The following is a 10,718-nucleotide window of genomic DNA, read 5'->3' as shown; positions in this document are numbered from 1 at the left end:
GTATAGTGTACACAACTTTTATATGCACTGGGAAACCAAAAAAATTTGTGTGACTCACTTTATTGTGATATTTGCTTTACTGAGGTGGTCTGGAACCAAACCTGCACTGTCTCTGAGGTCTGCCTGTACTGTGTAGAGAGACTCTGAGCATATAAATAATCCAGGTTCTCATCAGGGGTTCAGGCAAAGGGAACAGCAAGTGCAAAGGTCCTGAGGCAGGCAGGTGTCTGATGTGTTTGGGGAACATAAAGAAGACAGGGTATTTCAAAAAGACTGAGGAATGGGGAGAGTAGAAGGAAATGAGTTTAGAGAGGTAACAATGTGCCCAAAGGACCTTGTGCTGAAGGTAAGGAGTTTGTTTTATTTTAAGTATGACAGAAAGCCAGTGGTCTTGGATCTCACACTGTTCTCTCTGCTCACTTTTCCAGCCTCACTGACCTCTCAGTGCCTGAAAATAGCAAGCTCTCCTACCTCAGGACCTTTGCTCATGCTGTTCACTCCACCTGGAATATTCTCCCCTCTCTTTGTGTTTCTGGCTTCTCCTCTTACAGGTTTCAGTTTCAACATCACCTCCTCAAAGAGGCCCTTCCAGATCATTTAAAAATTACATCCAGCCTGTTCATTCATTCAACAAACATTTGAGTACCGACTATGTGCCAAGCCCTGTTCTAGGCACTGAGAATACAGCAATGAAAAACAAACAAAAACTAGATAAGCCCTACCCTCATGGGGTTCACATTCTAGTCAGGAGGGAGACAATAAATAAAGCAGTAAGTGCTAAGAAGAGAATAAGTGCCCAGAAAGAATGGGAACAGGAAATGCTTAGGATGGCACTTTTTATGGAGAAGGTAACATCTGAGTAAACACTTTACAGGAATTGAAGTATCTCTGATGGAAGAGGTTCCACGCAGAGGGAATAGCCAGTGCAAAGGCCCTGAGGTAGGACTGTGCCTGGTGTGGGTGAGGATGAGCCAGGAGGCCAGTGTGATGGGAGAGGAATGAGTGAGGGGGATAGGAGATGAGCTCGAAGGTGTGTTTGGGATGGGAAGATAACACAGGGCCACTTGGACTTTCAACTTGAGGGATATGGGAGCCACATGTTCTGAAGAGAGGCAGAGTGTGATCTGACTTATTAGGTGTCACAGGGTCATTTCCAGCTGCATGTGGGTAGCAGACTGTAGAGGATGGGTACAGGGAGAGCAGTAAAGAGGCCGCTGCACTAGTCCAGACCGATCGCCGGTGACTTGTGCGGGTCACCTCCACAGTAGGCTGTGGGCTTGGTAAAGGCAGCAACCACTGGTGGTTTGCTCATCCCTGAATACTCACTACAGGGGACAGAGGCCCTCTATTAATATTTGTTATGTGATTTTTTTTTTTTTTTTTTTTTTTTTTTTTGCGGTACGCGGGCCTCTCACTGCCGTGGCCTCTCCCGTTGCGGAGCACAGGCTCCGGACGCGCAGGCTCAGCAGCCATGGCTCACGGGCCCAGCCGCTCCGCGGCATGTGGGATCTTCCCGGACCGGGGCACGAACCCGCGTCCCCTGCATCGGCAGGCGTACTCCCAACCACTGGGCCACCAGGGAAGGCCTGTTATGTGATTTTATAGCTCCCATGCCTTGAGCTTTTACTGTATTAATCCCTGTGCTGGACACTTAAACCATCTTACAAATTCCTCAGGATAACTCTGTCGGCTAAGTTTTCAAATCCTTACTTTATAGCTCAGGAGAGTGAGGCTCAGAGGGCCTGCGTCTGGTCATAAGTAAGTAGCAGGAAGAGGATTTGATCCAGCTGTTTGACCTAGAAGGTTTGGAGGGTGCAGAGCCAGCCCGCGTAGCATTCGCCATTGCCTGTGCGCCTGCCCAGGTGAGGCGTGCTCAGCGCGCATGCGCCCAGGCGCATTTAAAGCGCCCACCGCGGGGCCTCAGCTCCAGCGGGAAGAGGCGGGAGGCTCGGCTTGGCCCTTGACTCCAGCCTGAAGGATGCTGGTGAGATACAGGAGCCAGGTTCCCACCTCCTGGCATGGGCCTTTCTCCAGGCCCTGACCCCACCCCCTCTCCCTTGCAGAGTCCAACTGCCCCCCTCGATCCCGAGCCTCGGAGCACCCCAGTCCGCGACGGCGTCCCCGCGGGCAGGAGGGTCTCCCCAGGATGCCAGGAGAGGCCCCCCGGGCCGTGCGCGCCGCCGGGGCTGGAGGAGGCTCTGAGCGCGCTGGGGCTGGAGGGAGAACGTGAGTACGCCGGGGATATCTTCGCCGAAGTCATGGTGAGTGGGGCGGGACACTCGTGGACCAGCGGGCTTTGGGCAACTCTGGCGCCGCCCACATCCCTGGAGGGCAGCAGAGGCTGTCGCGTTAGAGGAAGCCAAAGCTGACTCGCTCGCACAACGCCCACTCAGCAAGCATTCCCTAACTCCCACCTCGCCAGCCTCTCACCTCGCTAGCCTCTCACCTCGCTTCCCACCCGACTTTGCAGCTTTTACACCACTGCCACCCACAACTTGGCTTTTTTTCTCGCACTGTTGCCTGTGTGGTTTCCACTGCCGGGAATGCCCTTTCCCATCTTCCCCAGGCTGTCTGCAGCCCCTCCTTTGCTATTGCATAACCTCTCGTACTTGTCCCTCACATTTACTCACTTACCAACTATTTAGCGAGTTATAACAAATGTTTCTGAGCATGTTCTAGGCACTGGGGATGCTGTGATGGACAACATGAGATAGTCTGTCCTCACTGTGGGGAGGCAAACAAATGCGGGCGATAATTTCAGAAGGGCTACAAAAACCAAACACAGGCCACGGTGGTCCACAGTTACCTGTCTGAGACAGGCACTGCCAGAAGAAATACTGAAGGGATGTGTTTATTTAACAAACATCTTGTGAGCATCTCTCCTGGGTCAGGGTCTCTGTTAGGAACCAAGACACAGCTGTGATCTGAACAGAAACCCCTGCCCTCGTGGTGCCAGCAGTCTAGTGGGGCAAAAAGACAAAACATTCAAGGAGACACAGGGTATATCTCCAGACTGAAATACTATGAAGAAAATAAAGCCATGAGATAGAGATGATGGGGTGCAAGGAAAAGTATAGAAAAAGTCAGGGAAATTTTAGCTGAGACTGGAATGACCGAGAAGTCAGCAATGCAAGGAGTGGGGAATGACCATTTCAGCTGGAGGGAATGGCCGGTACATAAGTGCAAAGGTCCTGAGGTAGGAATGAGCTTGGCATAGTCTAGGGCCAAAAGAACGCTGGAGTAGTGGAGTGTGGGTTGTGAGGGGAGAGAGGGAAGAGGTGATGTTGGAGCAGGGCCTGAGAGAGTCTGAGAGCAATTGGGATTTTCTCCTAAGGGTACTGAAAGCCAAGGAAGGGTTTTAAGCAGGGGAGTTCCTTGGTCAGATTTATACTTTAGAAAGACCCTCTGGGTGCTCTGAGGAGGATGGGTTGAGGCTTGGTAACTAAGATTGGAGTTTGGGAACCCAGGAGGAGATGCTCAGGAAGTCCTGTGGCCATGGGGGCTAGACTGGAGAGATGGAAAGTGAGGCGTCCAGGGTTCTAGATGGGGACACGGAGGAGCATATTCGGAGGGGATGTCGGAGGCCAGTTTGTGTGTGGCACTCGTGACATCCAACTGGTGCGAGGAGATTGCTGCACCCAGGGCTGGAGCCCGGGAGAGAAGCCGAGGCACAGGTGAGGAGAGTGAGGCCGTTCCTGCCCGACCCCAGGTGTGCCGCGCGCTGCCCCGGAGGGCCCTGCCCCGCACCGTGACCCCGGAGATGCGCGCGCTAGTGGTGGACTGGCTAGTGCAGGTTCACGTACGTAATGGGGAGGGAGAAAGGGCTGGGCCTGCGTAGCATCCTAGAACCGTGGTGATTACCTGCGCCTCTCCCCAGGAGTACCTGGGCCTGGCGGGGGACACGCTCTACCTGGCCGTGCACCTGCTCGATTCCTACCTAGGCGCGGGCCGAGTGCGCCTACACCGCCTGCAGCTGCTGGGCGTGGCCTGCCTGTTCGTGGCGTGCAAAATGGAAGAGTGCGTGCTTCCAGAGGTACTCCCGGGGCGGGGCTTGGGAGGGTGGAGCCCTTCCTCGCCGCATCACAGATTAAACGCCTACTGTGTGCCAAGCGAGCACTTTACCTACCCTTGGAATCCCAGCATGTCTGTCTGTGGTAGAGGCCACCAGTGTGTCCCTTTAACAGAGGAAGAGACTGAGGCCCAGAGAGAGGAAGACTTTTGCCCAAAGGCAAGCATTTGGGACTTGAACTCAGTCTTGAATAGTTATAGTAGTTACAGTCCTTCTTGAGTAGTTATAGTTAACATGCATAAACTCAGTGCCTTATCAGAACTGCCTGGTGAAGTAAGGAGTAACATCTCCGTTTTATGGATGAAGAAACTGAATCTCAGAGAGCTTCAGTGGATGTCCATGTCACACAGAGAGTAAATGGTAGGGTTTGAGCTCGGGAACGCAAGTCTGTCTGACTCTGAAGCCTCTGCTTCCCACGATTTCCAGACAACAAATCAATGGCCCCATTTTACAGACCAGGAAACTGAGGTCCAGAACAGGGACTGAACCGATCCCAGGAGCTCAAGGGCAGGGAGTAACGAGCCGGGGTTCAAGATTCCTCCACCTCTTTCCCCCCAATTCCCAGCCCGCCTCCCTCTGCCTCCTGGGCGATGGCTCCTTCTCGCGGGCCGAGCTTCTGTGCGCGGAGCGCCGCATCCTGAGCCGCTTGGATTTCCGGCTGCACCACCCGGGCCCGCTACTTTGCCTCGGGCTGCTTGCTGCGCTGGCCCGGAGCGGCCCCCAGGTGCGCGGGGCAGGGGCGTGACCTGCGTGGCTAGGGGCGTGGCCTGCGCGGGAAGGGGCGTGACTTGATTGCTCCCCGCCACAATGGCAGGTGTTGCTACTTGCCACTTACTTCCTGGAGCTATCTCTGCTGGAGGCCGAGGCAGCAGGATGGGAGCCGGGTCGCCGTGCCGCTGCAGCGCTGAGCCTGGCACACCGGGTGCTCCACGGGGCGGGTTCCGGGCCCGAGCCGGCGCTTTACAGGTATGGCCGCGGCGGAGGGCCTCTGTGGCTTCAGGGCCTACCTTCTTGGTCGCCGTCTTTACCGTCTCAGAGAATGTGAGACAGTTAGGTGTGTGTGCGGGGGGGCTGGGGGCTGGGGTGGGGCTAAACTTGTTTGCTGGGTGCGAGAGAGAACGGGGTGTCTGCCTCGTCTGGGGGGTCCCATTTGCTTTTCTCTGGGGGTGTCTGAGAGACTGAGGTGTTTGTTCAGATGTGGGGGCCCTTAACCTTGCCCCAGGGTGAAAAATAGGATCTCCTCAGGCCCAGAAGATGCTCTAACTGCGTTCCAGGGTTGAGAACGAGAGGTCTGCCAGCCTCGAGTCCCTTAGCTCCCTTCCTGGCCACGAATTGGTGTCCCTTTAGCTGCTGGAGTCCCTCATCTCCTTGTTAACCATGCCACCGCGGGGCAGGGTGAATCATCTTTTCCTCCAGCCCGTGCCCTAGGGTAGAGCTTGATGTCTGTCTGCCCATCCTCAGCCCCAGTCCTTCCCTCTCCGCGGGTCCTGGCTCTCCCATAGCCGCGCTCTGAGGGAAGAATAGGGGGTGTGCCCCTCCTCGGCGCCCTCCAGTCACTCTAGATGATGGACCGCGTGTCCGACCTCGAGAGAACTCCTGAGAAGTCCTCGGGGACCCAAGTCAGCTTGTCTTCTCAGCCTCGAGCCCCAAGCTCCGAGGACAGGTCGTCTCCTATTCCCCGCTACCCCTGACTCATCTCTGTTTCTCCGTATCTCCGCCGCAGCCGAGCGGAGCTGGGCCCGGTCGAGCCGTGCATGGTCCGCGCCGCGCTCCGAGGCCCTGCGCCCGGCCTCGCCGCCATCTTCCTCAAGTACGCGCGGCCCCAACGCCAGGGCACCAGCCTCGCCGCCGCCCGCCTGCTTCGCCACCCCCCGGGCGGGCCTCCCTGAGCCCCGAGACCCCAGCAAAAAAAGACTCTCTTTGTGCGTCTGTATTCCACTTCAATAAAAGAGTTTTTTTATTCCGAGCGCTCTCTATCCTCAGTGGTCGAATTCTGGCCCCTCTCTCGCTTTTGATTGGTCACTTCCCGGGCCTCTCACCCACCTGATTGGATGTTCTCACCAAGTCCCTTAACGGCTGCTGGGAGACGCGATGAGAATTCTGGACTCCGCCGCCAGGGGGCAGTGGCGGGCTTCCGCAAGCGCCGCTGAGCGGGACAAAACGGGGATCCCTAACGCAAACGCTTGCAGGAGTTAGCTAGGGATGCTGAGAGGAAAATCTCAATGCAAGCGAAGGAAACTCGGTCTTCGGGTTGGGGAGAAACTAGGAGCAGTGGCGACTGTGAGAAACTGAGAATGCCTGTTCTAGTCATGAGGAATGCTAGCTACCTTGATGTTGCCAGATTTTCAGATTTTGTTCACGAAGGAAGCTGAAAATCTGTGATTCCATAAATATCTCTGCTCTTCTAATGCTGGCAACTAATTCAATATTTTTAACGGTTGCACAAATCTAACACATCACATATACTGGCCTGTGAGGGTCATCAGTTTGTGATAGTATGGGCTTTTGATAGCAAGAGCTTGTTAAATGGGATCTGATTTACTTAACCTCTGAAGTGCCACAGTGTCAGTAGGTATAATATAGTACCGACCTCTTGGTGGTGTGATGAGGACGTGAGTTAACGTAAACCTAAAGCTTTAGGACCGTGTCTGACACTTAGTAGGTATTGCGAATGTGCTAGGATTGCATCCTAGCAGGATTGTGAGGTACAGTTGTCCCCTGTTTCTACCGAGCCCCTAGCACCTAGCCATTTGGTAGGTGCTCAGAAAATAATTGTTATGAATCAGTGGGTTTCCAAGTTTTTAATTAAAACAAAAACATGCCCGAGCTGCGAAAAGGTGACCAATGCTGTTCTGGAATCCAATCTCGGGAATATTAGACTCTTAACCAAGGCTGGGTTTGGAGGTGCAGAGAGGAGGAAGTTTTCACCACTGAGGTGTTCAAGTTTGGAGGATCGGGGATCAGGGAGAGACTCAGCAAAGTACAATAAAATATAGGAGCAGATGCTGCAGTTGGGATGAAAGGTGTCATGTTCAGGTTTGGGCCTGTTGGGTGGGAAGTGCCATGGGACCTCCGGAGGAAGGATGTGCAGTGGGAGGGGGAGGGGACAGTGGAAATACAGGCTTGGTGCTTGGGAATGAGACTCCAGCTAGGGTCTTGGGTGTGTGTGTGTCGGGGGGGGGCGGTAATGGTGCTAATACATAGTTACTCATTTATTCAACAACTATATGTGGATGCCGACTCAGAGTCAGGCACTTATGATCACATATCTCACAGTCTCATGGACGATAAGAAACACTGGCTGTTATCTGCCCATTACTGTACCAGGCCCTGTGCTTTACCTGCATAATATAATTCAGTTCCTACAGCTACTCTGAAGTAAGCTCACTTGTTACCTCCCTGTTACACAGAAGGAAGGTGGAGGAAGACCAAGGAGCTTGGCCAAGGTCCCACCACTGAGTAAGAGGCTAAGGAGTGTTGAAGGACAATCATTCACTCTCAGTTTTTCTCTCGAAAGCCTCTCATGTATTTCCTTCTCTACACTCTTTTATTATTGTGATCCTCACTCTGGGCTGTCACTTGACTGCTTTCCCACTGGTTTTCCTACCCAGACAGTGAGCTCGATAAGGGCAAGAAGCAGATCTCTCTTGTTCATCGAGTTCTCCCCTCCTCCAGGAAGTCTTCACTCACCACCTCAGCCTATGCTGGGTACCTCCTCTGGGCCGTCAGAGCCTGTTGTGCCTCCCGCGTCCCAGCCCCGACCTCCCTGCCTGTACTTCCCAGGCTAGCCCACTCTGGGCTGCCACTGTCTGGTCATTGGTCTGTCTCCCCACTTCCATAGGCACCCAGTGAGGGTAGAATCTGAGGCTCTCTCAGTCCCTGCTATGTCCCAGCATCACCCAGCCCCAGAGTTGGGCACAGAAAGATATCAGTGAATATTTGTTTGTTGCATAGATAAATGAATGGGTTCCAAAGTTGCTATCATAGTCCCATGTTACTGATGAGGATACAGAGTTCCAGGTAATTCAGGTGATTTATCTAAGTCATACAACTAATGAGAAAATAAGCAGGTATTTGAATCTGGGCAGCTTGAGTCCCTAGCCTGTGTTCTTATCCAATATGCCAAATGCCTAGCGGTCTGAAAACCAGCCTTCCACGAGGTTGTTATCTTCCTGCCCTTTCTCCCAGACTTGTTCTTTCCTTCTAGAAAGGTTTAGGAGCTTTGGGCATGGGAGAGGAGAGCAAGCAGGAGGGTTGGGAGGGTAAGGGGAGTGGGAAGAAGGGATTTGAAGGAGAGAGTGGGGAAGTCTTGAGGGGTTTCTCTAGACCCATAGGGGGCAGCCGGAGTCGGCTACCGGAGGTGCGGGGGCGGAGAAAGAATGGGGACCAGCCCCGCGGGGGGGCGATGCGGTAGCTGCAGCGGCGGCCGCAGGAGTTTCCCACAATGCAGCGCGGCGCGCTGTCCCCGGTGCTGATGCTCAGCGCTGCCCCGGAGCCTCCGCCGTGCCCGCCTCCCGCCCTTTCCCCGCCGGGCCCCAGCCCCCGCCATGGGTCGGCTCGGTCCAGTCCTGCCCCAGAGCCGTCGGGGGGCCTGGGTGCGGCTCTCGACAGCAGCTTGCGGGCCGCCGTGGCGTTTAAGGCGGAGGGTCAGCGCTGCTACCGAGAGAAGAAGTTCCGGGAAGCCATCGGCAAGTATCATCGGGCACTGCTGCAACTGAAGGCGGCGCAGGGGGCCCGCCCTGGAGGCCTGCCCGCCCCCGCCCCCGCCCCCGGGCCCGCCACCAGCCAAGGGCCAGCCCGCCTCAGCGAGGAGCAGCGGCTCCTGGTGGAGAACACGGAGGTGGAATGTTATGACTCTCTCACTGGTACGGGGCCGTCGGGGAGCGCAGAGGGTGCATATGTGAGAGGGGTGGGACGTGAGAGGCACTAGTCAAGCCTTGCGGGGGGGGGTGGCTGGAGGCTTCAAGGGGCTAGGGCTGGGGTCTGTGATGGGAGACCTCAGAACTTGATCAGGAAGAGGGGTTGGGAGTCTAGGGGACCACAGGGAATGGAAGGAGCTGGGTTGCAGGAAATGGGCTTTGGGCTGCGACCTGCGAACCTCAGGTGAGAAAAACCTACCTTGGATGAGCCATTCAAGGACCCATCCCTCACCTGTGAGATCACCCTTAGTACTCTCCCCTACAGACACCTCCCAGCTAAGCACCTGTGAGTCCCTGTCTGTGTTTTTCGCGCCCTCTAGCGGCGGTGCAGATTGATTCTGTCTTGACTGGTCAGAAGCTTGGTGGCCTGAGCAATCCCTTAGGCCGGGTTCAGCCGTGGGAAAGGGAAGGCGTCCTCCGCAGCCTGAAGGCCAGGCTCCTCGCGGTCAGGTGAGGCCTGGGGTGTCGACAGGCTCTGCGAGTGTCGGTCGTGGTGCCCCCGCAGCCTGCCTGCTGCAGTCGGAGCTGGTGAACTACGAGCGGGTGCGCGAGTACTGTCTCAAGGTGCTGGAGAAGCAGCAGGGCAACTTCAAGGCGACCTACCGCGCCGGCATTGCCTTCTACCACCTGGGCGACTATGCACGCGCTTTGCGCTACCTGCAGGAGGCCCGCAGCCGAGAACCCACAGGTGAGGGGGCGGGGAGGGAGCAGGGAAAGGGGCTAGAGAGGAGGAAACAAGGGCAGGAGGATCAGGGCAGAGCTGCTTCAATGAATGCTGTACCCCTCACCCCACGTCCGGCCTCCACCCACCTACTCCTTGCACACCCACGCCTCCACTCACCTGCCGTTCGTTCGCGCCCACTCACCCCTCGTTCCTCTGGCGTTCACCCAACCACCTCTCATCTGTTCCGTCCTAAGCCCGTCCTGCTGCTTCCCATTCACCTACTCAGCCACTTCCCTGGCCACTCACAGCCCCCTCCCCCATCGCCATTTCCCCCTCCCCCTGAATTAATTCATCTACTCACTCACTAACCTGTTCACACACTCACCTATTCATTCACCTGTTTCCTGGCAGTGCCAGGAGATTGGCGGGGGGGTGTGGTGTGGTGTTGGCAGTGCTGGAGGCTTGTTCCTTGCCCTGTGGGAGGTCATAGGGTGTGTGTGCGGTGGGGTGTCGGCAGACACAATACTCAGTTCTGTATTAGTAGCCACTGAAGAGGGAGCACAGCAGGTGCATGACACAGGGTGTGGGAGGAGGGGCAAGGTGAGTTTTCCTGCTGAGCAGTTTGGAGGGAACAGGCTTCTTACAGATGTCACTGGAGGGTAAGAAGTGTGACAGGAGTCTCTGAGAAGAGGCATGCCTGGCAGAGGGCACAGCAGATGCAGAAGTGTGGATGTGTGACACGCCCTGCTCTGCTTGCTCAGTTGGGGCTTTTGGAGAAGGGCTCTGGCTCTACCAGCCATGGGGTGGGGGCGCCGAAGGCCGGGGACCATGAAGTGTGAGCCGAGGTGGTGCAGATGTCACCTGCTGCCCCAGGACACGCAGATAATGCCCTGCCCACCTCCCCTGCAGACACCAACGTCCTGCGCTACATCCAGCTGACTCAGCTGAAGATGAACCGTTGCAGCCTCCGGCGGGAAGACAGTGGGGCTGGGGCTGCGTCCCGGGGTGTCACTGGCTGAGGCCAACCTGGGGGGACTGTCCCTACCCCCACTGCCCCCCACCTCAC

At 55.9% G+C, this 10,718-nt stretch overlaps 2 protein-coding genes across 2 annotated transcripts; both read left to right on the top strand.

Moving 5' to 3' along the window:
* The first annotated feature begins 3,316 nt into the window (after positions 1-3,316).
* Positions 3,317-6,035, top strand: CCNP (cyclin P). The gene is made up of 5 exons (XM_081216846.1): positions 3,317-3,799; positions 3,878-4,033; positions 4,635-4,793; positions 4,884-5,035; positions 5,793-6,035. Exons 1-5 carry the CDS (start codon positions 3,575-3,577, stop codon positions 5,956-5,958), a joined length of 858 nt encoding a protein of 285 aa, XP_081072972.1. The 5' UTR covers positions 3,317-3,574; the 3' UTR covers positions 5,959-6,035.
* Positions 6,036-8,513: 2,478 nt separating this feature from the next.
* TTC9B (tetratricopeptide repeat domain 9B) lies at positions 8,514-10,671 on the top strand (the record flags this gene model as incomplete). Its single annotated transcript, XM_081216589.1, has 3 exons — positions 8,514-8,934; positions 9,494-9,676; positions 10,562-10,671. The coding sequence occupies 3 exons, from the start codon at positions 8,514-8,516 to the stop codon at positions 10,669-10,671; spliced, it is 714 nt and encodes a 237-aa protein (XP_081072715.1).
* Positions 10,672-10,718: the final 47 nt, after the last annotated feature.

The sequence above is a fragment of the Mesoplodon bidens genome, assembly GCF_964165515.1.
Source record: "Mesoplodon bidens genome assembly, chromosome: 18".
NCBI classification, from domain to species: domain Eukaryota; kingdom Metazoa; phylum Chordata; class Mammalia; order Artiodactyla; family Ziphiidae; genus Mesoplodon; species Mesoplodon bidens.
This window is presented reverse-complemented; position numbering and strand designations above follow the sequence as displayed.

Excerpts from the sequence above, each read along its gene's own strand:
- CCNP (XM_081216846.1), top strand. The coding sequence starts at position 3,575 with ATGTCGGAGGCCAGTTTGTGTGTGGCACTCGTGACATCCAACTGGTGC. Across the intron at positions 3,800-3,877 it reads ACTGGCTAGTGCAGGTTCAC|GAGTACCTGGGCCTGGCGGG; the intron begins GTACGTAATGGG and ends GCCTCTCCCCAG. Across the intron at positions 4,794-4,883 it reads TGGCCCGGAGCGGCCCCCAG|GTGTTGCTACTTGCCACTTA; the intron begins GTGCGCGGGGCA and ends CCACAATGGCAG.